Here is a 27,518-nt window from a genome sequence, read left to right as displayed (position 1 = left end):
CCTGCAAGGCACAAGAGGCCATCTATGGAGACAAACACAATGTGAGAACTGAGCTCACTGCTCTGTTACTACCCCAAGTGCAGATTACTTTCTTTGGATGTCTTCACTCAGTATGGGCACTGTTACCAAGGACAGCTAATTTAAAGAAAAATTGTGATTTTGGTGATACTCACCTTTGGAGCACTCTGGTGCACTCTGAGATATTTGATATATAAAAATAAGTCTGAAACAGTCAGTTGCAAATAAAGGGTAAGAACTGCTATCAGTAATGTCACCCCGAGCAGTTGTTGTCTGCAGGTTTGTGAGCCCCGCGGAGGGAGGTGGCACTGGGCACCTCCCAGCAAACATCCCAGGGAGCACGACTGCTCCTGGTCAGTGCTGTGACAGTACCTCAGGCATTGCTGAGTTTCCATAGGAGAGACAAGGGAATGCTGAATGCCAAAGGGAGCGCTCTCAGGGGATTGAAAGCCCTCCATCATCAGGAGGCAGAATAATCTCGTTTTTGGTCTCTCTTGGTTTTGCTGATCAGAGGCCATGTGCCCGACTGTAGGTGTCACTGAAGGCTCAGGAAGCAGCAAGGTTCCCTCTTGGCCTTCCTTTCACATCGGCATTTTCACCACTGCGGTTTTTGTGCTTGCCACGTGAAGGAAACGCGTGGTTTTCATTTTACACACGTTTTTCCTCACCTGCTGAGCAGGCTGGGGGCTCAGCCTGCAGCTTGTGCGAGCTGGTGGGGCAGACCCTCAGCGGAGCAGAGCCACGCCGGGGCAGCTCAGTTGGCCCCCAGGTCCCCTCAGGGGCAGAGAGGTTATCTTGGCTTTTCTTACCTGCTGTCATCCTCAGTGACATCCCTTAGTGTTACTGCTGCGGTGCACACTTGGAGAATTTGCCATATTTCTGACTGATTTAATGCATTTAGCTTATATGAGCAGAGATCTTCACAAAGCTTTCCTGCTAGCTTTCAGTCTGGAAGAAGAAACGGACCCGAGCAGCATTTCCTACCTTCAGCTGCTGCTCTCGTGTCCCTCGCACCCCGTTAAAAGGCAGCCGTGCTGAGCTGCCCGCACTGTGCATCCCACCTGGGCGCACCGCGCTGTGTTCCCCACCCGCAGAGCCGCAGGCTGCACCATCGCGGTACGGGCTGAGGGCAGCAATTATCCGAGCTGAAGAGAAGCCTTCCCACCCCGGCTTGCTATTGATTGGGCATCCATTAGGGGGGATTACTTGTTTAGGATAAACAGCTTTGCAGGGCTGCGCTTGCTTGCTGTAGCTCATGCAGTGCTGTGCTGCGTCGCATTGATCAGGAGGACGTGACACAGCGGGACACCAGCTACAGAGGCATGGCATAAATGACATAAAGTGAAGCAGAGGCTGACACTCGGGGATAATGCTTGTTGGTTTTTATTTTTAAAGTCAGTCCAGGGCATGCAAATGTATCTTGAGTGATCCAAGAGGACCAGGGCACAGCGAGAAGCGGCACCGTGTGTGTGGTGCCAGCCAGCAAGGTTCCAGCCGAGCAGAGGGTTTCCCACCTACGGGAAGGCAGCTCTGTTTGCACTGCTCGGCTGCTTGGCATCCCCCTTCCAAATACTCTCATTTCCAATTTGGCTCGGCTGTGGCAGCTGTTTGCTCACCTCTGCAGGGAAGGGATTCGGCGATATTAATAGGCGCAGTGCCTTTCATTTGCAGATATCAAAGTACTTAGCAAACAACGAGGTCTGCTTTGCCAGCCCGGGAGGGAGGAGGCGCACACAGTGTTTTATCACAGCAAAAGATTGAACAGGAGACACAGCTCCTGTCGTTGGCCTCAAGTCAGTGGACTTGAGCATCTCCAAGACTAATCCAAAGAAGAAACAATGACAGTATTTCCAATGCTGGTTTCTGAAACTGTGTACCTACTGCCTAAATGCTTATTTAGACATCTGTCCTGGCACAGAAGAGGTCAAAACAGACAGAGCAGAAGGGAACACTCAGGTTTTGGACATACTTTTCCATGGTAAAAGAAAATGGAAGGAATCAGAACTCACCCCCAGACTTAACAGTGCCTATAGAGGGAAAGTATGTAGCAAATATTTGTGCCTTTGGAAGGGAAACTGTGGAAATGGACACAAGTCAGAAAGCAAAAACTGCAGCAGCTGCTTATGGACAGAAGAAACATAGTCTGGCTCTTTAAATGGAAAAAAGCAGTGTTTGCTTTCACTGAGGGATATGTTCGTTTTCTTCAGGTAGATGAGAAACATTGGTGTCCCACGTACTGCGCTCAGAGGGCACGGCTGAGCTGAGCAGCAGCAGCAGCAGCACAGACGCGTAATGCCCAGAGAGGCTGCTGTAGGTGCAGCACAGAGCACGGTTGCAGGAGGGACACGAGGCTGCCACACGCAGCACGGCCATCTCTGCACACGAGGCTCTGACTCCCTGCATCATGCACTGGGACAGCAGCATGCCAGGGCATCTGTTAGCTGCTTAATGAAAGCCGGTGCAGCTGACAAGGTAATTTCAGGTTCAGGCATGAATGCTCAAGTGCAAGAGTTTATGTGCAATTACCAGATGCTTCAAACAAGCAGCTAAGACAAAGGGAGGCAATGCCAAGCACACGGGGCTGCATCCAATGCTACAGAAAATGGACAGTGCTGCTTTTCCTGGGGCTGAATTTCTGTCTACGTTGCTGATATTCTTTATGTGGACCTAGGCAGACAAGCACTACTTGCAAGTGTGATTAACCATCTAATTACCTGCTTGTCTGAGGCAGCAATTAGTGTTACAATGTTAAAGATTCACCTCCATTTTGTACTTAATCTGCATAATTTCACATGCAAGATTTTAAAACCTTTTTTTTTTTTTTTTTTTTAAGATAAATAATAATGCTATTTTTTTCTCTTTATGGAAAACCAGAGGGGTTACTGTTTTCTTTTTTGTGTTGTTGTTGTTGTTATAAGAGGGAGTTAATAAATGCATTACAGATCAATGCCCTCTATTTGCAATGACATTTTACATTATTATATTGATTTCAAGGCAAATCATGTCTGGAGATAATAAAAATCAATCCTGGAGGTAGAATCATCTGTTTTCTATAAGCAACTGAAGAATCAAAGTCCAATATATAAGTGCTTAAATGTGCTCCAGTGTTTCTTTCTCTCCTGTTTGTGACCGAAACATTTATCCAAGACCATGAAGCCCAAAGCATCCGAGACCCAATGTCTAGCTCAGCTTCAGGATCTCTCAGTGCTCTGGACACCGTCAGACACAGTGAAAAACACTAAAAACAGGAAAATATAACCCAGAGCTAAAGAAATTAATAACTGGTGAATAACTAAACACGTAGTATGAATTAGCACAGCAAACTACAGCTATCTTCATAGACTGTTTAAGCACTTTAAGGGGCATGGCCAAAATTAATCTGAGAAAGACATGGGGAAAGCCAAAGATAAGTTGTAAAACGCGGACTGCTTTACACTATCGCAGACTTGAGCCGTGATGAGCCACAAACATGCTTGCAGGAATAGTGCACAGCTCCTCCTCGTATCAACATAACTCTTTGGTGCTATACCATCAGCTGCTACACGTATGCTCCTGCAGGACATGTTTGTAAGTGGTTTATAACTGGTTTATAAGGCACATGTCTTAACAGGCACTGTTGCAGCACTTACAGTATCCTCGTGTTTGTAGTATGGTAGTTCAGCCTAATAAACTGTAATCTTATTAAAAGGGAAAGGGACACCATCAGCTTAGAAAGGGGACTTTAGGCTTAGGACTAAAGTCATTTTTTGATTTTAGAAATATATGTGGTTGGCGGTCTAGATCTTTCCATGTAATCAGGCAGCACTGATCTTTGGCACCACAGGCAGTGACACGTGGCCACATATTTTACAAGGATTAAGGGGTGGAACATTTGACCTTTCCTGGAAGAGTGGAGACTCTTATTCAGCAATACACTCAGTTTAGCTGGGCATTTAAGATGTGCTAAAATTGCTTTTCTGAAGGAGAATCCTTATCTTGCTACTTACTTGGCTTAAATCTTGCCATATCAGAACTACGGCAGGGTAGGGGGCATACAGTTATTTTCAGATATGTGCTTCAGCACGTCACTTGAGCCCCTTTCTCTAAGGAATGCCTCTTTGTTTTGGAGTGGGCCAGGTTTTTTTAAGTGAGGATTTTAAATGCTGCTCCTTGTGACTGCCCTCCTCAGTAACCTGCCCATCCAATTGCTTCAGCCTCACCTGTGAGAATGGCAGCCTCCTTCTCAGCTTCATTCAGAGCTGAACTGCAGTTGAGGTACAAGTTATTAACATATTTCTTAAACTGACATTGAAAAATAGCTTCCCACAGATTGAAAACTGTCTAAGTCTCCCTCCCAGGAATTAATGCCTCCCACCTCCCAGACAGGGACCCGGCAGTCAATCAGCGGATTGCATTTCTGCATACTCAAATACACATCCTTTGTGTGGCTGAATAATAAATGAAGGTTAATTTAAATCTGAAAACACATTAGGAATGGAATTGTATCAAAGGATACTGGGGAGGGATGTGCCGTTATAACAAATTCAAAGACAAAATATATGAAAATATATTCACTCCAGTGAGAGTACAACGAGTGTTACTTAAATAACAAGAGGGCACAATACTTCATTTTAACCTCCATTTTACCCTGTGCAATGCAATCTTATCAAATCAAGCTCTCCCCATACAATTGTGACAAAGAAAATCATATGTAATGGGGTCTGCAAATGACAGACAAATCTGTCACTCATAGAAATTCATACTTGCTCTTTATAGCAGCATGCAACAGTGCCTGATTACGCTACAAAACCCAAACATACCTTCTCTCCCTTTGCATTTTAGACTCAAATAAAAGCCACTCCACTTCAGAGGTGCCTTAAAAGAAATTGGTATATTTGACAAACGATTGAACCATTTGTGACACACTTTATAGATAACCCAGTGAATCTGAGGTGTCACCTTTTGTGGGCTATTGATTGAAACTAGCTGATATCCATCTTTTCAAGTATGGAATAATCTACTGCCATTACAAAAATGATGGCCATCTTACAGAGAAGGTTAATCAGATACAGGAGAAATCATATCTAATCTTTGATAAATTGCAAGTCACTCAAGGATCAATCACCGTTCTCCTTGTAACACAAGCCACAGGTAATTGTGCAAATGCAGCACCGTGCAGTCTGTCGTGCAGCCCATGTACATGGGCTGGGGCCAGAAGATTTTTCTCCATTTGAACAGCTTAGCCTGCTGGGATTGTTGATTTATGGGGCTTTTAAATACATTAAGAATGGTAATGACCACAAATAGAAAATTTCAGAAAGAAATGGAGCAGCAATAATATGATAGGCAGGCATTCAAACTGAGACATTATAAAGTGACTGGCATGGTCTTTGCACTGTTATGGTAGAATATGTTTTTAGATTTTTCCTAACTGCGTTCTATGTCTGTTATCTACACCCTCCTCCTCAGGACCAAGATGTTAGGAATAAGCTGACATGCAAGAATAAATCCCAAGTCAAGAGTCATTAGGAGCTGATGTCTCTTGAGCTGTCAAACCTACAGAATGGCATGAAAATCACTAGCTGGAATTTCCAGCTTCCCAGTGAATGATTCACAGCTTAACCACCCTTAATGCCATCCAGATCAAGTCTTGCATTTGTCATGAATGTCTTGGGATAAGCAAGTCTTGGTGTACAGGTGATTTATCAAGTGGCCCCAGACACACTGAGCTTCTCAAGCAGCTGATCTGAACACAGTGAGTCACCAGTCCTACCAGTAAGGAGGACTGGGCGGGAGCACCTACCGATATCTCTGAAAACAGGAAAGCAGGAAAGTTTTTACTATTACATTAAGATCCTGGGCAAATTTTAGGGTATTCTAATTTATTTCCCGTGCATTTTAACTTTGTTAAAACAAACATTTAAACTAACTGCTACATCAATATATTTACCCAGAGTTAGTAAAACTCCCATACAAGCTATAATACAGGTACCTATACAAATACCATTTCATACAGCAATGCAATTTGTAGGAAGTCACCACCTCTTATTTCTCAAACATAATATAATTAGTTCTCAGTGATACTCTCCCTTTACAATCAGACTAAACATGCTAGAGAGCCATACACACACACACACACACAGAGGATGTCACAGTCTCATTCTAGCATATATCTACACACAATCTATTTTGATTCTTTATTATATGTGTGTGTGCATGTGGAACTTTATATGTTCAAGGATGTCACTAACTTAAGTCAAGCACTACATTCTTCATGTTGGGATTTTGGGTATCCTATGCTGCAGTAAAAAACTCCCCAACTCCCCTTAAGCTGTAACGTAAAATCAGCTGAAGGGAAGCACTTCCTTTTTATTTCATTTGGTTTTCTATTTGGTTTAGGGATTTTTGGCCTTGATTTTCCCCTGAGAACCTCAACATGCTGCAGACTACAAAAGCATTGAATATAAGATTCATCGTGGTAACAGGCTAAAGATTCTCGCTGGGATGAAAATAAAATTGGAACATAGCAATTTTTTGCATGCTTTGCAGACTTCATTGCCTGCCCCCTGTTGGACCTGTCTTACTGAAAGTGGCTGGGGATACTTTATGAAAGCCAGCAGAAAGATGACATAACTTAGGTATCAACACCAAGAGTCACATGTGAAACGACGAGCTCTGTGCTGCACATCAGCAGAAGATACTGAATATTTCCATTGCTAATTCAGTATGGTCAGTGTCTCCTGAGGGATAACACTGCAGGGATGTGGAAAATCTTGCATCCACAAAATAACAAGACAGTTTTGTCCTTGCTAAATCATTTTTACTGATTTCCAATGACTGTGTCTGTCTTCATTATGGAGGCAGAGAACTGTGACCTACTGAATATATGCTCATTTTTAAGTGAAAAAAGCACCAGGAAGGATTCCTGGACAGAAAACAGGCTACGATTCACTAATTTTAGTAAGCACCAAATATATTAGTTCATTAAATGGTTAGAATCTCCACTGGGACACGAAACTCAACATAAAAACCCCAGGAACAATGTAGAGTTTCCCACTTGAACTCCTGGCTATCTGTCATTAGGAAGAATGTCCAGTTCAGTTTTCACCGCTGACTGTCTGTCTCATGGTGTTATTACAACGGCTTATATGCTGGTTGGGTGGTTGTTATCAATCCCATGAATGCTCTCAACCCAAGTATTTCTCTAAAGCATCATCTGCTCCTACTATTTTATAATTAGAATATAATTAGTAGAAGTTCTTGCAAGTAGCTCCCATTGAGAAATGCCTCTACCACACTAAAGTAAAATCTGTAATTCCCAAGCTTTATGCAATCTACACTAAAAAAAGAAATCTAGGCATTTCTCTAGTGCCTCAGGAAATGACATCCTGACAACAAGACATAATTAAGAAGTTGCTGTCCACTGGGCAGGGCTAGACATAACCTAATCTGCAGGCAGGTAGGGCAATCAATTATGCAATTTTATTTTTTACTTACTTCCAATTTCAAAAATATCTTCTCAGGTCAGCTTAAAGGTAAACCTCAAATGAAAGAGTTAAACTTTTTAAGAAACTTAGAAAAAATATTGCTGTCACAGTAACGTATAGTTTTTTTCTTTTTTTTTCTTTTTTTTTTCTATTTTAAAACATTTTAAAAATTTAAGTAAACCATTTTTTTTTCAGACGGAAAATGTCTGTCTCTAGTTAATCATAACACTGAATTCTTATTCAGGTTTTGCGTATAAAGAGCAGAAAAGTTAAAGACTATTCAGGCCAACTTGTGGATATTACACATTGTTAAAAAGTACTTGCAAGTTTAGAACTAATTAGGAAAGCACAATAGCAGTTACCCAAACTCAGCTACAAACCTCTGGAATTTACAAGTATCCAAAGAACTGAGTCAGCCAACAGGGAAAAGAAAAGCAAGAAAAAGAGAGCTATTTTAACTCTATTTAGTAGCTATTTGCAGAGGGAGCATATCCAAAACTGCCGGCTTGTAAATCGCTCCTGCTAGGGGCAAGCACAGCATGTGAACCATCCTATTAAATACTAGTTTGAGTTTTTAGAGTTTGAATCACAACCAAATGCGAACAATTAAGCTTAACAGAATTACACTGAATGGAGAATTAGATAAGCAAAAGAGGGGGAAAAGTACAGAGCGAAGAGCAAGCCTGCTCTGTGGCCAGCAAGATAACAGATCTTGGAGTGAAAGGGAATAAAAGGAGCTCTCCTCCTTACTTTCCTTCTCTGACCTTGAGCAAGTCATTAAAAGCCTCTGCTGCCTTATTTACCCAGCCTATCAAATAGCTATAAGACCTTCATTATAGTGTTTTGTCTTCTGACACTGCTGTGCACAGTAGATATTTTTATTTAAGACAAACTTTTACGTGAAACCCTGTTGAGACCTCTGCTACCACAGGCAAGACTGAAGCCCAAACACCTACTTCCAAAAAAATTAAGTTACTGTAAGAACAAAATGAACCTTTAAAAACATTTTCCGGGCCACAGAGGTCTAATTTGTTTCCTGGTGAAGGTGAGACTGTCTCTCAATGTGCTTTGTTCTTTTGCAAGGCAGTGGCTTGTGTCTCCATGTCCCAGTTAGTGATGAACTGAGAAGAGAAGCCTTTCTGAGGGACGTGCTATTGTTTTGCTCTCTTGTTGGTGAAGCTCTAGTACTGATGTTACAGAAAGGGGCAGGATCAAGGCAGGATCAAATGTGGAATGAGAATAATAACCTGCAAGACTGTCCTGTCATTATAACTTGCTCAAAATTCCCAGCTCCTACACTACTGAATAAATATACATCACAGAGCATCATTAAAAAGTGTCCCTGACATTTCTCCTGTTGCGTGGCATTTTACTTCAAATTAGTCAGAATTTTCTTATGCACATCACTTCAAAACAATAATCAAGATCTAACTTGTAAAGAAACACACAGGGAAGAGGAGGAACAAAGAGCACGTCAGCCCTACCATCTTTCCTTCCAGCCTGATTTCAGTGATGGATGAGTTTGGCCCCATGCTTCTCAGCACACAACTTTGCTAGGACTTTAGTCATGGTCTACAGTATTTCTCCCTGACACTACCACTTGTGGCTCTCTGCTGCAGGGAATGTCATTCATCTTCAATTACAGAAAATGGTTTAGTTATCAGGGCTAATGGATTCAGGCTTGAATTGTTACGGAGACTTCCTACTGAGACATAAAAAGAACTGAAATTTTCACTGGTGAAATACTGCTGACTTTCTAAATAAATTCTAATAAAGATTAATATTTAGATATATTCACAATGAAGCTAGAAGAAAGCCGTGCTAAAACCTACAGCTTTGATCATTAGCTCTTCATGATACAATTAAAAACTTCAAACATAATGAAAATAAAATTCATATTTCAAGTGTGCGTGTGTGTGTGTGTGAGAGAGAGAGAGAGAGAGACTCAACCCAAGCCATGACAAAACAATTCAATGACAGAACTTCCTTGTATTTCAGGACCAACCTACCATTGAGTCACGAAGATTTGTATTTATGTCATGTTCCCACATAACTGGTTTGAACACTGTGATACAGCACATCCAGAACTTAACCTATTCTGGTGGCCTCTGATATTAAATTCTCTCTACTGTCATGATTTTGGGATTAAGACAAGGGACTCTAGTCTTAACTTTGATGGGATTGCTCATAATCTTACTTAAATTGCATTAGAAGAGGTGAAAATCAGGTTGCAGAAGTCTCTAATATTGCAAACACCACTTCATCACCGTTGGGCAGTGCTTTAGTTACTCTGTAACATGTTAAGAACCATCATACAGTCTTTATCCACATGCCACTTGGATATTATTGTCTGATAAGCAACTTTGAGTAAACTGTCACTAGATTCTTCTTTCCAATCCAGCTAGGCCCAGAGAAAAAAAAGTCAAAACTGTTCAAAACCTCAGAAGTTTGGTTCTGCTAAGCTGATTCCAGAAATGCTTCTGAGGAAACGTACAAAACGACCGATATTTCCCCAAGTACTGTCCCAGATTCTTTTCTTCACCGCTCACAAATTTTCCTCCTACTACACAAAATGTGCTCTCTAAACACTTCCTCTGTATCTTTGATGTAAAAACCATAGCCTTCAGGCCAGTCTGTTCTCAGTCACTGTTTTCTAGGATATAAAGTTCTTAGGAGTAACAGAGTCATTACCACTTCTACTTTTTATTCTCCCACAGAGATTCCTTCATCTCTCACCTGAAATGGAGACTGGCAGTAATTTGCTCAATGCATGTAATATTTACATCATTAGCTCCTCCATCCCTAACTGCACAGCCAGACTGAATTACTCAGGTGTGGAGAGAAGCGGCTGTAGGGACACCTACTCCCATCTTCCACGATGCTACAGTGATCTCAGTTATCTCTGTTGTATTGTTTTCTCTTAGAGCATGGCCCTGAGTTACTCATGATTTGTGGGATTCCTGCGAAGCTCCCATTTGGAAGTTCATTCCACTGCATGCCTTGGAGAAGGATAAACTGTATCCTCCTTTGGGATGAAGATCAAACTCATAATGTTAGTAGACTTACAATGCAAAGTCTTCTTGAATGAGCAAAAAGAAGATAGATACATGGGATTTATATCCCATGGCAGTACAATTGTCACATTTAGTTTTCTAGAGACCAAAATAGTTGCAAGAAACTAAGAGCTCCAAGAGATAGACAGATCTTCTGTCAGCAATTCCCAGTGACTCCATTAAGAAACGCAAAGTTGCAGGAAGTGAGAATATGGCCCCTTATGTCTGACCCCATCAGGACTCCTTTATTCCTCCGCAGCCAGTCTGTGTGCAGAGCCAACAACCCGAACTGTAACCAGCAGAGCCCACCGACACGGGAGAGGTCCATCAGTTCAGCTACCTCCAACTGATTTAATCTACTGAGCACACTTCTGGCCTGCTCAGCGTGGTGGCACTGCCTCGTTAACCAGACCACACGATTCTGGCTCGTCCTACAGACCTCAGCTTTTCCTGCTTCTCTCCTTGTAGCTCTTTGAAATCTAAATTAATTCTCTGCAGCTACTAGCTAGGGAAATGGGTGGAAAACGTTAAGTCAAATGTATTCTTTTCTTATGAATTTGTAAGTGTCCCCAGTCAGATAATAACTTCCAGTTAACAAGTTCTGGCTAGTCTTCTTTAGTTATGAAATGAACTACTGGACAAGGTATTTATTGCTTATGTTTTATATACAATGACATACGTAAGGACACACACATAAGTGAATGCACTACATCTATTTTGATTAAAACATATATCAGAAGTCTCTGATCTGTGGTTTCATTTTACCTATGCTGGATTTTCATTTGTATTCAAAAACTGAAAAATATTTTAACCTTTCTGAAATGGATCATGTTAAAATAAATTGAAGCAAGTTGATGAAAAGTGTTAATTAACCTGCTTTCGTCTCATTAAGAGTCTGTGTTTAACCTATAGGTCATCTCCTTTTTCAAGAGATGTATGGATTTGATCTTCAATGATGAGCTAAACAGCCCAATCCTCTATTGATGACTGAGTCAACTCCTGAACTTCCTGCTTTTTTGGGAGGGGAGAGGACAAGAAAATATCTAAAAAGAAACTGCTGAGCTTTGTAAGGAATTATTCTAAGCCATTTTATGCAGGAGAGGTTGTAATGATGCTGACCCTGCAATATCATGGGGGGCTTAAGACAAAAATAGACAATAAAAATGGGATTTTTTTTTAACCTTACAGGTTATACAGATATAATGGCTGAACTTTTCCAAAAGAAATTATTTTTTTTCCACGTTTATGTACTGAATTGGAAATATTTATAAGCATCAGCCAATTGCTCATCTTGACTTTCTTTTTTTGTCTGTGCAGTTACCAGTTTCAAGACCCCCAACGTGACTAAAGATTGTCTGGAGGTTGCAGGGACACAGAGCAGAAAGGGGAAGGCAGGGAGAAGCAGGAGAAGAATCTGCTGCATATACCCAGAGCAAATGTTTCATTCCGACTGGCTCTACAGTCGGAATTTGATAGGTAAAGATCCCGGAGAAGCACCTCCATAAGAGTCAACATATTTGTATTTCGGCTTTTAAAAATATAACTCTAATAATGCTATAGATAGGTCCAAAATTGGCAGGAGAGATAGGCTGGAGATCTATGCTTTTTAATATCAAGCTCTTCACTGAGATGACTTTTATCACATTAATGGCTAAATCACACTAACTGTAAAACAGCCAAAATGAGGCAATTAGTAAGGCTTGTGACAGCCACAGAAAATGAAACACACTAGGTTTTCAATGCAAGCCAGATGGATATCTTCAATATATTTCTTATTGTCTGCTTGTGGTAATACGTTCAATTAAACTGAGTCTGTACTACAGAAGACCATTTGAATTGCCTGAAAAAAATTAATTGTCTGCTGCAAATTTAATGAAGCTTAACAGTTATATTGTGTTTACAAGTTTTATTTGTTATGATCAGTAAGTGTTTACAAGAAAAAAAAACTAACTTCATTCAGCTAGCCCTAAGAGCGAACCATCAGCATTTTACAGTTTATTTTATTTACATGTTTCTTTGCCACTGACTGTTTTTGTCCTTAGGAGCTGACCTAATTTTTTCTCCCCCAGCTAAGAAGCAGACCTCGTGGCACTGCTCATTCATGAGTGTCTGTGAGTTGAGCCTCACGTGACGGTCTGCCCACAACACTGTGCTACGACACGTCCCCAAAGAGGCCGATGGAAATACCCCTCCGATAATCCAATGCCGCACCCCTGGATGCTTGCTGTGATCCTCATCAATGATTAAGCAAGGCCACTGGCCTTTCATGGCACAACTCAGCTCCTGGCTGTCGTGTCTGACAAGTTCACGTTGAGGAAACCCAAAGCACAAGGCCAGTCCGAGCAGCCCGGTGGGTACTGGCTTTGGGGAGGGCTTGGCAGCAGATGGGAACCTGCTCCTCATTTTGCCCCTTCTGTAATCTTGCAACAATTACAACCTTTTTCTTCAATTAACTGTCAGAAAAATGGAAATGCTGACATGATACACAGTTACTTCATCTTCCCTGGGGTGCTTTGGGGCTGACCTGATTTTTCTGAGGACCTCAGCTCCTCGTGTGAGCAGAGCTGGGGAAAAAACTACCTATTTATCAGGTTCAGGTGTAACCCACACAGAGTAGATGCACCTGCCAGCTTTCAAACACAAACTTCATGAGCTCCTTACAACTGCAGAAGGAAATTTTGGATAGGCACCATATAATAACCTTTACTGTGGTTTGCAATCGAATATTCATAGCTGGACTACATATAAAAACTACTAAAAAAGTAAAAATAAAAATTAACAATACTAAAACTTTTGACTTTTTCAGAGTTCTAAGTCTCTGTGTAGAAACCCTTCCCTTTGGTATCAGCCAAATACACACGTATGCTACCAAGCATAATTGCAAAAAGCCCATAATATATGGACAGCCCTAAAGTGCTACTCTGAGATTACTTTAAACTCTGCAACTCTTTTTTTAAATTATATTTTTTGCTTTCAACACTAGGTGTCATTTAACTAAGTTTTTTTCTTAAGGACTGAGACATAACCAAAAGGAATTTAAATTAGATTGAGTTGAACTGCGAGGAAAGAAGAATGAAGACCTTGCATGACCTTAAACACGGCTGGGTCAAGACAGACCTCAGAAAGCGTGACAGAAAGGCTATTCATGTTTCAAAATGACTGACCACTAAACCCACGACATATAGATGGTACGGAAGATGCCTGCAATAGCTTCCTGGGACAGCTTTCCATATAAGTAAAGAAGCAGCAATATATCTGACAAGGGGAACATCAGGGAGGTATAGAGGATTTCTGGTAACACGGACCGTGCTTAAATGGGTCAGCATATTTAAGTATCATTTCTTGCATTAACCCTGTGGTTAATGTGAAAAACCAGCCAAACAGACAAAAAAATCCGTCTTAGTGAAAGGCTTATTCTCCCTCTTATGAAAAAAATAACACCCTTCACCCCCACATGCAATTGATATCCCAATTACTCAGTAGTCAAGTTATAGCTCAAAACAAAGCTGGTAAAATTCACAGTGCTAAGTTATTTCTATTCACTAATTAAAAATGAAAGGGACACTCATGAAAATACACATGCAGTTTCTTGCTGAAAGATTAGCATTTTGTGCTACTGCAAAGTAAAACCGTTGCACAGTTCCTGTACATCCAGTTCAAGGGTGTACCCTAAAAGGACAGACACTTTGTTAATGCACCCAACACTTCTGCAGCAGTAGGTAGATATATCTCAAAAAAGCTACACGTATTTTTGACTAATGGGATATTAGGGTTATTAAACAGCACCTTGTTTATTGATGAAGTCAGTAATGGCACTATCAGAGAACTGGATCAGTTGTAGGCAAGTCCAGCATTTGCTATCTCAGTAGTCCAAATAGCCATACAGTGAGATTTAGGGCTGTTATACAGAATCCGTGTCTGTGACGAGGGAAATAAATGATTTTAAAGTATAAAACAAGGTATGAACAGACCTGTACATCATCCTAAGGGTGGAAGGGATTCTGTTAGAAACATGCAACTGTGCTCAAGTATTAAAACTCATAACACTCTGGATATTCACTCTGGATTGGCTTTACCTATGAATATCCAACAACAAAAAAGTGAAGTGTGATAATGTGTAAACATTTCTAAAAGAATAAAACAATTCTCTTAAGACCCATGAGGGATATCACTGAGACTATGATCTTCCATATGATTTTCTGTATTTTCTGAGTTTTATTTGTTAGACCCCAATAGCATAAAAATCAAATTAATTTAAGGGTCTGCACCCAACACTGATGAGCACAGAACTGCCTCTGAACTATGAGATCAACTATTTTTAAAGTGCCAGAATAACACAGCAAAAATATCAGGTTTAACGACAATACCACTGAAGTCTCTGGCAGGTCCTTTGAGGTGTCCCTGCCCATGGCAGGGGGGTTGGAATTAGATGATCGTTAAGGTTCCTTCCAACTCAAACCATTCTATGATTCTATGATAATGGAATAAAATTTACAGTGCTTAATCAATCTTCAGTTTTAAATGCAATACACCAATTTGATGTTCACACAAAGGAATAGGCTTGGAAAGGAAAATATGCAATTTTATAGAAAATAATTTGGATCCCTGTGCTGGACAAAGTCAAGACAATCAGTCTGTTCAAGCATGAGGAAAAAAATAACCTACTGACATTATCTTTGTATTATTTTTCTGCTAAAACTATACAGATACTGGCTAACAAAAATTCTCATGCTTTTACTGCTTTGAGCCTTCCCATGACAGTCAAAACGAGACAAGCTAACAGCAGTAGAAAAATGTTAAAAATGCTTCATAATGAAACAGGCAAATAATGTCATCGGAACTCGCGCTTGTCAGAGATTTAACAGTATTACCAAACAGTATTACCAGCATTGTCGCACTTTACTACCGGAACAGAATTACAGACTCCACCAAGCGTTCGCATACTGTTTCACTCTGTTATAAGATACTGATAAGGGGACTGAAAAGGATGGGATCTTCCTGCTCTACACTCAAACACAACCAGATAATAAATGGTACGAGAAGCTGTTTCTGGTAGGCTGGAGCGCTTTGACACCATGGAGCACCTCTGCTGTCCTACAGCCACAGCCCCTTCGTGGCTGGTTCCAGATGGCACCACCCGAGTTACAGGGTAAGGATCCTGCAGACCCCTGCCACCACCGGTCTGCTGGGGCACGACAGCTCACCATGGAGAGCTGTGCCATGAAGCTAGAGGTTGAACCACTAGATTCAAGGAAGGAAACATTCGAGGAGCAGCCACATGCGTCTATTGAGGGTGCTCCCCAGCATCAGATGCCTGTGTTCTGCTCCCCTCCAACATCTCCGCAGCAAAGCTGGCCATCAACTTTGTCACAGACTTCTCAAGTTATTTAGCACGTCTGCTGGCAAACAAGCTGTGGGACAAGAATTTTCTTGTCCTGTGAAAAAATGGTGGTGATAGGCTATTACCATCTGTGTTCATGTCATTAGCTCATTTTCTCCGCTTCTTCCGTAACTACTGCTGCCCACAAACCTCCATTTGGGTCTCAGTCATCGCTAAAGGGAAATTGAAGTGTTTGCAATAGAACAGTTCTCCAAGTACACCACTTGGTGCCAACTACACCACTTAACCAACACGGAGTCATGCTCAAGAGGAGGGAGCTGGGGCCTTCCTTGGCCAGTCCCCGGGGAACAAATCACGCTGTGGCTGGGACATCCCGGCCAGGAGCAGCTCCTTCCCTCGGCCTCTCCTCGCGTTTAGCATATTCAGAGCTTCTATTGCAGCATCTTGAAATTAGCTTCCTATTTCAGAGCCGCTGCTATATTAGCCAATTTATACAACTGTATTAAATACAAATAAACTTGTATCGTACGGTATACGCCTGTTTATACTCTTTGTCATGTAATCCCCTGGTGCTGAGAAAGTCTATAGCTTTGCTATGTGTAGGAAAAATTGAACATTTAGCCTCGAGTACAGTAAAAATCGAAAAAGAAAGATGGAAAATTAATATTTATGTATTACATGTAAATACATGCCATGTTTTACATAGCTCTGAAGACAGTCTGTGGGATTCTCCTCCATCCTTACAAATTCAATTCTGCTTTTTAATTTAAAGGTCAAACCATACAGGCAAGTCTGCAAGATTTTAGGTCTCAGAGGCCAGAATGGTTCTCACTGAGAACAAACCAACAAAAGAAACCCAAAACACAACCTCACTGGTTCGGGAAGCCACTGAGGCTCAACAGCTCTGACAACAGCATGTTAATACACAGCCCTATGGGCACCCATCAGAATTTCATATTTTGTAAGCTGTCTAGTCATGCATAATATGAATATTTATTCATCCCTCTCTGGTTGTTTGCCAGAGATTTATTTTAAGCTCCTTGGTTCTGGTGTAGCAGATATTCTCCTCCTCCCTCCATCCTTGCCTACACTGTCTTTGACACTGTCGACATCTCTCCCTGAGAGAGAAAGAAAATTAAAAAAAAGAGAGAGAGGGAGACAGAACCTGCAATGTTAATGGAAGAACTGAGGAAGGTTAGAAAAAATGTCTTTTGACCTTCACAGTTTTTTACTCAATGACAAAAGATGAGTTAGGAGGGAATATAAGCACATCTTAAGGTCAAAAAGCTCATCAGCTGATAAATTAGTCTTTTTTACACCACAAAACTGAGTTAAAGTAAGGTATTCAGTCATATTTCTGTCAAAACTTGCCTGTGTTTTACTTAGGGCAGAGAAACTCAAGCATTTCAGTATAAAATAGAGTATTTTACACAGTTCATTTGGAGTTCAGAATAGTTTCTGCTCTTTTATACTTTTTATGGGATAGACTTTGAAATTGCATTTCTCAGCCTGCTGTTAATATCCACATCCCGGGCTTAAGAGTTTATTCTCTGCTTCATGCACATGTGTCACTCCCATTAATGCTAATGGAACCGAGTGAAAACGGAGCACTGAGGGAGAAAAAAGCACTTGCTAATCCTTTATAACCTCACCGCAAAGCAAAGTGATTTGTAAACCATGTGAGCCCAAAGATCGGGTAGAATAGCTGCGAACTTCATGCCCGGAGTTACTGCCTGTTCCTTGGGTACTACTACTAAGGGAGGGCAAGCCATGAATTACAGAAGCGTGACTCTGATAGCAGCGAGGAAACACAGTCCTGTTTTTAATGACTGGCTTTTTTAGGGTGCCACAAGCAGTCAGTGAATTGCAGAGGTGCTGCAGACCCAAACCCAAGTGCGTGGGCATCCTGCAGCACTGAGATATGGGACGGCATCAGCTGTGGGTGAAATGTGGACCCTCCTGCCACGAAGACGCTCCACCTCCACCGGGTTCCCAGGGAAGAGGTCCAGGCTGCACTCCCCATTCTGCTGACCAGCTTTGCTCTGGGGCAGACAGTTGGTGATCAACCCTTGCAATAACAGACCTGGGCTTTGTTGCGCCTGCTTTCCCTGAGCACTGCTTTCTTAGCTATTTGCTACAGGTTTCTCCTCAAGACAACGCAGAGTAAGTAAAGGCAGAGTCAGCTCACGTGGAGATCAAGTCTGATCTTCACTCATCTCTATTTTTGTTTGCAGGGACTGATGTGGGCATGGACAAATGCCATACAACCTACTCAGAAACCCCGTAACTATAATACCTAATGGCATAGCTAAATCAGAGGCACATATTTTGCCCTGAGAAGAAAGCTGCTGCTGTACCAGTGTCACCTGCAGTTCTTAAATACAACAGGGGCTCACCAGCTTTATCAGCACTTGCCTGACATTACTTGCTGGAATGTGCTCTGACTAAAAACCAGGGATTAAAACTTGCATTGAAACATTTTAAAGTATTCCCGGTACACCCCACAAATAATTGATGAGAAGACCCTCTAACCAAATACTATCCATCAGTGCCAATACATGGGAGAATTGAAACTGACAGCATTAGAGCTTCATGATTGATTTATTGCTTTGTAATCAATCATCCTGATTTGTTATCCAATATAGTTTTTTCCTCAAACAAGAAGGAGAAGGAGACCTATTATAAGTGTAATAATCTATATACTCATTACCTATAATAATTCCTCAGACATAGGACTACTTATAAGCAGGGCAAAAATTAATTTAAGATATTTGTCAGTGTCACTCTGTTTAACAAATTATTATTTTAAACGTCTTTGTCAAACATTATAGCTTCTGCTTTTGAAAAAAAAAAAAAGATGGAAAAACTCAGAATACTTGTGAATAAACACCTGGAATTCCTGTCCCTGACACACGAGGCTGTTTTGCAGCCAGGAGAGCCAGGAAGAACCTGCAACTCCCACGAGGCTGCCTCGACTCAGCAGTGCAGGGGAAGGAGCAGCACGCGTGTGGCTGCCCCGGGAGCTGGCAGAAGCCATGGCAGGGTACTGCTCACCCACTCACCCACAGTAAGAGCCACATTACCTTTCACAACCAGACTGCCCGTGCTGCTCGCCGTGCCGAAGTGGTTGGTCGCCACGCAGGTGTAGCTTCCCGCATCGGCTTTGGTGACGTTGACAATCCGGAGGCTTCCGTCATCCAAAAACGTGATTCTGGAGAGACAATCAGGAGCAGAAGTTATGTATTTTTTATGTTAACATAAAATTCTTCTGAGCTTGCATTAATTATTAACGATTTGAACAACAGACAGTCCGCTGCCCTTTAAGTGAGTTTAGCTGACAGAAGTCTCTTAGGACGTAATTCATAAATACTGAATACATCATTTACATGAGTTTTCCCTGTCTTTACTTGAGGGCAACTCTAATTTACACACCGGCAGCTTGTGTAGGTTTTATGCAAGGCTGTAGTTTGGTACCGGACGCTCACCATGACAGCCCCAGCAACATGTGCTACGCGGGCTACATCTGAAGGGCTCGACGCTCGCTGCTTAGACATGTGGATGCCTCTGCTGAGCAGGGCAGTGCTGCAGGTGTTTCCTTGCTGCTGTCTTCCAGGAAGGCTGGTGGGTTTGCAGCGAGGGTCCCACGCTGCCAAGATTCCCCTCCCTGCTCTCCACCTCTCTGCCTGCAGTGCTCGGCTGCAGTGGCCCTTGCAGGTTAAAAAAAATAAATAATAATCTTATTTCATTCTCGTCCCCTCCCCACACAGATCCTGCCATAAAAGTGCTTCTGTGGGCACTGCTAACTTTCTCTTGGAGGCAGCCTCCCACTGACCTAGTGTCTGTGGTGGCTACTACAGGCAGGAGACCACGTAGGAGACACACAGGACAGCAAAGGAGCTTCAGCTGCAGTGGAAAATTCAGGTATTGCTCACTGCAGTGTCCTCAAATATTCCTGGGGAAATTCCAGTATCAGAAGTGTCTTTGGTCAACATCATCACTGCAACTGGTTAGCACAGTGTTAAAAGACTGTGGTTTTAAATATTTTGCCCTGACTTACTCTCTTTATTACTCCAAGTACTTCAATGCTTCCCCTATTACATTTTTGTCATTTTCTTTTTAATTAGTACATTCTTACTTCAGCATCTAGCAACCACAGAAAATACAATTATTTGAAGACACACAAAAATAATCTGTAGAAACTCCAGGGAAACCTTCCCTCCAGCCGAATAGCATCTCTTTTAGCAAAACACTTGGTTCTCTGCTCAGTACCATGTCTCCTACCACAATCTGCTTTCTGCCCTTCAGCCACTTTCAGACCTACATTGAAAACCTGGTATTAATTCCTGCCTTCTCCTGCTCAATTATTTCCTAATTTAACTAATTTGAAAGCAAATGAAGAAGCCTTCCTGCATCCTTAATGCCAATCAAGCTCTGTAAAACTGGATTGAGAAATTAGGCTGAAAGAAATGTAGCAAACAATGCTCGCACTCATTGCAGAAATGCTCAGGGCCCTGCTAGGTGAGCACTGCTGGGCAGGGAACAGCAGCAGGCTGCGCAAGCTGGCACCAGCCTTTTTGCGTGGCCACGGTGTGACACTGGGGCAGCTTTATGTCAGACAGAGCAGGAGGACAGAGCTGGCTGACAGGAGCAGGACAGCTGAGTTAAACACAAGCCCGAAGGACGGCCGTCCCCTCCAGCTGTGGGACTCCCCAGGCTCTGCATGCTGCAGCCACTGGGACAAGCACCGTCTCCAGAGGGACTCAGGAGATGTTGCTTCCCCTAGGAGGGCTGGTGCCAGTGCCTTCTGTCACACCATACTCTCTTGGTGGGCACATATGGGTCACCCAGTCCACACAAAAACGTGACAGCCTGAGTGTCTTTACAGTGTCGGTATGGTGTGAAGAGGAGGCGGATGGTGCAAGATGCTCCGACAGCAGCCACCAAACCTCTGTCCTGGCCTCGCCGTGACCTGCTCTTGCAGCAGCACAACAAGTAGACCATCTGTCAGAAACCAGGGGCAGAGGTTATATTTCACACATCAATAACAGCGATATTAATAGAAGTTTCTCAACTGTCTTACAGGCCTCCAAATTGTTGCAGTCAGTAGCATTCACTATTGTAATTTATTTTTGCAGGAGTCCAGTGACATATATTTGCTTCTGTAGCAGTTGCTCCAGTTCAATAATTGGAAGAGAGTAGTATATAGCTACTTGTCTCTTATCTTTACCACTGTGTTGGCACAAATCAATGCATGTATTACATTAAACGTGCACTGGAGCACAGGACTTGCCATACTGGCCTCTAGTGCATGAGCCTGGGCAGCAGCACCACCAGCAGCTCCCAAGGAATTACTTACTGCTGTTATCAATTTCAAGTCTTTGGTAACAACAATGCCTTTCTGAAAGCTGAAGGTGCCCTTGGCATGCATTAAATTTCAAATCAATATAGAGGACAGAAACAAGCTCAGCAAGATGCTCCAGCTCAAGAAGGACCACCCCACACCAGCCTTGCTCTGCCAGGCTGTGCACTAACTCCTTCAGCATTTCTGCCATCAAGAAATGTGAAAAAAAGTGATATTTTGGAGTGTATTTCCATGGAGTTGAGATTTTATTTTTATTTATTTTGATCCATATGGTTGAAAACTGTTCGCAGGACAATTTCTTCCATGGGTCATTTCAATTGTATCTGTGGACAAAACTAGCATTAATTTCAAATTTTAATGTGTTTTCCGTCTCTGTCTTTCCCATGCCATTGGTTTCCTATTAAGTCATCTTTATTCCCAATGTAAAATTAGTTTGCAGTTAATATGGATGGGATAGCCCTAGAGACAACCTCTGGATGAGGTCAGTAAATCCACCATTGGCTCTGGCACAATTACTGCTGTCTTTGTTTCCTTCCATTTCTAGGCAGAAAGCCCCAGCTGGCTGGTTTGCAAGTTGAGCACACAGGCACCTTCTGACTCTGGTAACACACTGCAAAGAGTTCAGCTGGGACTTGCACCAAGTTCTCCACACCCATTCCCCAGTGGGTGTCCATGCACGCCTAATTCTGGTGTGGTAACCAATTCCCTGTACGCTCCTGTAAATTACCGGCATTACAAATGACAAATAATTGTGCAAGCTGTTTTATTTTTTATTTTTTCAAATAAATCAGACCACTAAAATCGTAGTGTGAGTCATTGATTAGGAGGCCTTATGGTTATGTGGCTCTTTTTGCTGAGGGTGCTTTTCTACACTGAGTGTTTTGTGCCTTAATTTGAATCCAATGTGCTAGAAGTTAACAAGTAATTATTTTAACACTTTGAAATTTGTTACAGTTAGTTGAGAAAGTAAGAATGACTTTCACTGATTTTGCTACTTCACAAATTCTCTTTGCAGACGTATTTGCATTAAGGGGGAGGAAAGGCTCATCGCAGGCCATTGAAGGTTCTCAAACTGCTAATTGGCTTGAAAGCAAACATCCCCTGACCAGCCGCTTTTAGCAGTTTGGTTGAACAAGTCCTTTCAAGACCCAAAGTTCAAATTAAATGAAGCACTGCTCCCTACACCTTCTTTCTCTTCTGAAAAATACCCACAAGATGTTCTCTAGTAAGGTGCCTAGGAAGACTTAAAAATAAAGCACATTTCCCGTAAAGGCAGATTACTTCAGAATAAAGCATTGCTTGCCGAGTACACACCGCTTTAAACCACCTCAAACCCGAAAACTGAGCTATTGACCTGCTATTGAGTTCTCCGACACTGCTAACCACAACACTGGGAAGAGGAACTAAAAATGTAAATCTGTTCTTGCACCGGTTAAAGCAACTGATAAAGCAGCAGTTAGTCACTGCTGGTATCACAGAACAGACAAAGAGAAAAACATCCACTTGGAAGGATCAAGATGGTATAGGATATTTTAGCATCCTTACATAACAAAAGGTCATCTATTTTGAACATATCATTTGTAGGAATGAATCTGTTGATCTGTGTTGTCAACTGGAGATTTCAGATCCACGGAGAGCAGAGACTCAGCTGAAATTAGGAGATGAAAAGACTGGTTGTTTCCTAAACCGAAGCCTTGGGCCCTACCCCAGGAGGAACTGACCTTGTCAGATTTTTGATTAGAAATCTTCTGGGGACAAAGGACCTTTAAAAATGCTGAAAACATCTCTCCCTAGCCTTCCTTGCCCATTTTTTGCCAGTTCTGCAGCAAATATAAAAACTTGCAAGCTGAACACTTTATATTACCCTAAAGAAGTCTTTTGCAAAACTGATCGGCACGCAGTTCTCACACTAGCCTCTTGCTGATGCTCTATGCACAGCGACAGCCCGTGCCCTGTGCCAGCTCTGCAGGAATGGAAGTGCCTTAAGGCATTTGTCTGTTTGGTTGGTGTGAACCTTGAAAACTACACAGAGGAGAAAGATGCATCCTTTTGGATGAGAAACTTCTAACTTGCACAGAGCAGTGATATTCACAGATACCCAGGCCACTGAGAAAGGATCCGCTCTGGTATCACGGCCACATCTGCACAGCCTGGATTAAGGCAGCAACTCCAACTTGCCCAGGCCTAGCAGCTGCTAGAGATGGATGGAAGAGGCCAGGCAGATCCGGAGCTGTGTAAGGACAAATACCAGCACACAATCACTTGATCTATTACACCCTGTTTTTCAAATCATGATACCTCTGCCGTATCAGTTAAGTCACCCGTTGGCAGGTTATGCTGCCCCCAGCCCGAACCGAGCACAACGCATCTGATTCATGGAGCTCACCACAGCATCTCTCACTGCTGGACAGGGTTCCCAAGCGCAGATAAATATTTCTCAGCAAGTAACACATGCATTTAGAGATAGAATACGTCCCGTTGAGATCAGTAAGAGTTTTATCACTGACTTAGTGAAAACAAGATTGAGCCCTTATTTGCAATATGAGTGATGGGTGAAAGCTGCAAAACGCCCAGAGCCCATCATAAAAGTGCTTATCAGTAATTACCTCCAGCCCAGCCCTGAGGAAATCTGACCTCTGGGTGTCTGACTGCAGCACTTGCATCTACCAAAGCATACCTACAGTCTGATGCTCAGGTCGTCCCCATGCTGTGATACAGTATTTGCCCAGGAATTGCAGACTCAAAATATTTACTGCAACATCTTGCTCCATTGTTTAATTAAAACTATTCAGTCCAGGAACCAAATATACGAGCTCTGCAAAGCCAGGGATTGATAAATCTCATCCGTACCTCACGGGCTCCAGGTGAAAGCCTTTACAGGGTAAGCAGCACGCTCACGTGCTGACCTTCTCACAGGGAGTTACTTGCTCACTCACATTGTCCCCGCATCGCCAATACAAGATTTGCACCAGACGGATGATGCTGCAGGTATCCCTCAATACACTCTTGTCAGCATGCCCTCTATTTTTCTGTTTAGCAGATGGAAACGTGTGGAATATGAACGGACGACAGAGGCAGTGCATATGGCAGGCTGTGTGTGACAGCAGCGGTTTTCTTCCCCAGGGACATGGGGCGCAGGCAGGCAGCCAAACTGCTGGACTGCAGATTACAGCTGGAATCTTTTTTTGGAGCAAAGTACTCATAAAGTGACCTTTTTTTAAATCTCAGATAGTTTTATTAGCTCTGCTGCAATGAAATAGGATATGTTGCTTCTTATCTGATAATTTCAGCATTTTAATTTAGGAAATACAAGCATAACTACACTTGCTTTCACTGTTGATTAAGCACAGACATCTGAAATATTTCATGCTTCGCCAAGTGAATATTTTTAATTTTTTTTCCCCCAGGAAACAATGCTTAGGATGTCCAATCCTTTTTCTATTATAGGGAGAAAAGATGTCTTAGAGCAAGCATTTAAATGAATGTCAGTTGGAAGAAACACACACTGAGTGCAATTTGAGATAAAACTACCATTGATCCCTTCATGTACAGCCTTTGTGGCAGTGGTTGACATGGCTATTGAAAAGGGACTGTGGTGCCAGAGTTCTTCTAAGAGATAATCCGTCTTCTGAGAGAAGATTTAGGGTAAATGTACCTGTGAAAAACAGTGTATTTCAGCCTACTTGATGAATGGCTTATTGTCCTTCCTCCGGAGCCTCGCTTGGGCTGGGGGGTGGAAGCAGGAGGAAAGGAAAGAGACCAGGCAGAGCAGCCTGAATTCTCATCAGTGTTTGCTCAGCCCTTACCCAGCTCATAGGCAGGAGTAGTGAGAGCAATTTTTAGCCTAACAACAACTTTGCTTTGTGCCACAACTCCACTGCAAATGTAAATGATTCCAGGCAATTGCATTATTTATCAAATTATTTCTATCACATGTCTTTGCAGCAGTTTATTACCTTTTTAATAATGCTTCCCATGCAATGAGGCAGCGACTGGGATTATTAAAATGATCTCATAAAAGTGGTATTGGCCATTAGGCTATTTCAGGAAAACACAGAGATTTAGAAATGCTCACGGGTCTGAATGCAGAAGCCTGGCTGCGAGGGAGGATTTACTGCTCACAGCCCTCCCCGAGCCAGGGACAACACTCACCAGTACCTGCCCGTCACTGTGAAGGATGGGCTGCTTCCGAGTACAGTCCACAGCCAATAATTCCTGTGGCCATGGGATGCTCCCGCTGTGTGTGACTACAACCTTTATGTAGCACAAATAAATAACAGTAAGGTTAGAGCTGTCTGCTTTATAGCATTAATCCCCATTAAAGCACATGCTGAGGTCAATGTGGGCTTTGCAGAGCTCCACTCGACACCCTGGATGGCTGCTGGAGCGTGCAGGGAGGCGAGGACAAGAGGAAAGCCCTGATCGCCACCCCCCAGCTTCGGGCCACCTGAGATTTCCCACCCTGTATCAACACAGCTGAAAACACCACTATCTCTCCGTGCACAGACAGGACTTTCCAGGCTTGGGCTTCACCCACCTGTGCCCCCGAGAGCAGCTCCAGCTCCAGACATTTCTGCCTCACTGGGAAAGGTGTGAAGTGGATGGTGTCCCTGCTGCCACCACCACCATGTCCTGAGGGCTAGGGCCAGCACAGCACCACGAGCAAGGACAAGTCGGATTCGTGTCTAACCTGGCCATTAGGTTGCATCTGAGTGAACTGCAGGAAGATATTGTCTGCTGGAATGGCATTACAGTGGTTTTTATTTGATCATCCATCTAAACCCATAACTGGTATCGACAGCCAGACGATGCAGGCAGCCTTTTACAGATACACAACTTCTTGTCCAGGACCTGTTAGTTTTGATTTAGTTAACCACCTACAGCTGCTTCAGTACTTATTTGTCTATAACTACTTGTCTTTTCATGGTTCACGGAAAAGTCTGAGCTAATTTAGAGCCTCAGTCAAAGCCCATTTAATTTAGTACATGTCTTTCTCTTAGTGAAAGCAGGCATTAGATAAGGCCTTACTTATCCATGACAACTGGCAGGTCTCTTAACAGCAAACTCACTATAATTAATTTCCAGGTAAGAACTATATTTGCTCAAAATAAACTGAGCTAAAATCCTGCTCCATTTAGATTAATAGGAAAGTTCCCACCACCTTTGCTGGAGCTGCGTCTCACATGGGACTGCAGAGGCTGAGGATGAAGTGGTCGCGTGGCACAGGGCTGCAGGATAGCCAGGGCCTCTGTCCTGTGGGTGTTCTTGATCTCTAAGGTAGGATTCTTAAATATATATATATATATATATATTCCAAATAAACACTTGCTGGATAAGGTCAGGAAAACCACCTTTGCACCGTTTTTGCCAGGACATCTGAGTCAGGAAGGACACCAGAAGGCTTACTGCTACAATCAGGGCAACTGGGAATTAGCAAGAAGCCTGTGATGTACACAGTTTGGGTTCGTTTGGTCTTTGCTGTGCTCTGGGACTATAAGGAAAGCACAAAGATTTAACACAGATCTTTTCAAAAGTCTTTCTTGGTAACAGCTGCTCTTGCCTTGCTGCATCACAAATACAGAGTATTACACTATTTTTATTGATATGGCTCTTATTCCAGGGATGCGAATTGTGCGTAAACTTGTTTTCATCTTATGCTTTTCATTTACAGGCTTGCTAAGAATGAAGAATTAAAAGTGAGGAGAGTACAAACTGAAATCCTTTTTGATTATTGTAAAAAAAAAAAAAAACAAATACACTAAAAAACAGTAAATATTTTTCCAGAGATAAAGAAAAATAGAACACATTTTACTCGGATAAATATTTTTGAGAAAAAAATGGGACCCCCCTTGGCATCAAACAACATAACTTCACTGAACTCAGTATCAGTATAAACGAGTGATGGAGCTGGTATCCTAAGTTCTTCCCACAATTTTATTTTTCAGCAAACTGTTTATTTGCAGTGACAGAGCAGTCCAAATAAATAATATTGCACCCAGCATATATTAATATCTATCACCACAAAAGCTGTGTTTTGTCATCGTCCTCCTATTTGCCCAGAAATTTTAAAGGCAAGTGTGGAACTGATGAAACCCCGTCCTGAAGGAGTGGGCAGGAAAGAAGTGAGCATTTACAGCTATTAGAGGCTTCATGTAAATTGTTCAGAGATGCCTAGGGTCATAATTCAAATATAAAAGTATCCCTGGGTTATCTAAGAAGAACAGTTCTCTACAAAATATCTTTCTTAAGGGATGCTGATAACAGGAAGAAACAAATGA

The 27,518-nt window shown here is 42.3% G+C and overlaps 1 protein-coding gene across 7 annotated transcripts in view; it reads right to left on the bottom strand.

Moving 5' to 3' along the window:
- Positions 1-27,518, bottom strand: part of CNTN4 (contactin 4) — a 301,419-nt gene that overhangs the window by 16,968 nt on the left and 256,933 nt on the right. For all 7 annotated transcript variants that reach the window (XM_040568777.1, XM_040568783.1, XM_040568784.1 and 4 more), the window contains one exon: positions 18,962-19,089. In XM_040568777.1, coding sequence (XP_040424711.1) covers positions 18,962-19,089 — 128 coding nt within the window. The remainder of the gene's footprint in view (positions 1-18,961; positions 19,090-27,518) is intronic.

Source organism: Cygnus olor, chromosome 10 (assembly GCF_009769625.2).
Source record: "Cygnus olor isolate bCygOlo1 chromosome 10, bCygOlo1.pri.v2, whole genome shotgun sequence".
Taxonomy (NCBI): domain Eukaryota; kingdom Metazoa; phylum Chordata; class Aves; order Anseriformes; family Anatidae; genus Cygnus; species Cygnus olor.
The sequence above is the reverse complement of the archived record's forward strand: the minus strand, read 5'-3'. Positions and strand labels throughout refer to the sequence as shown.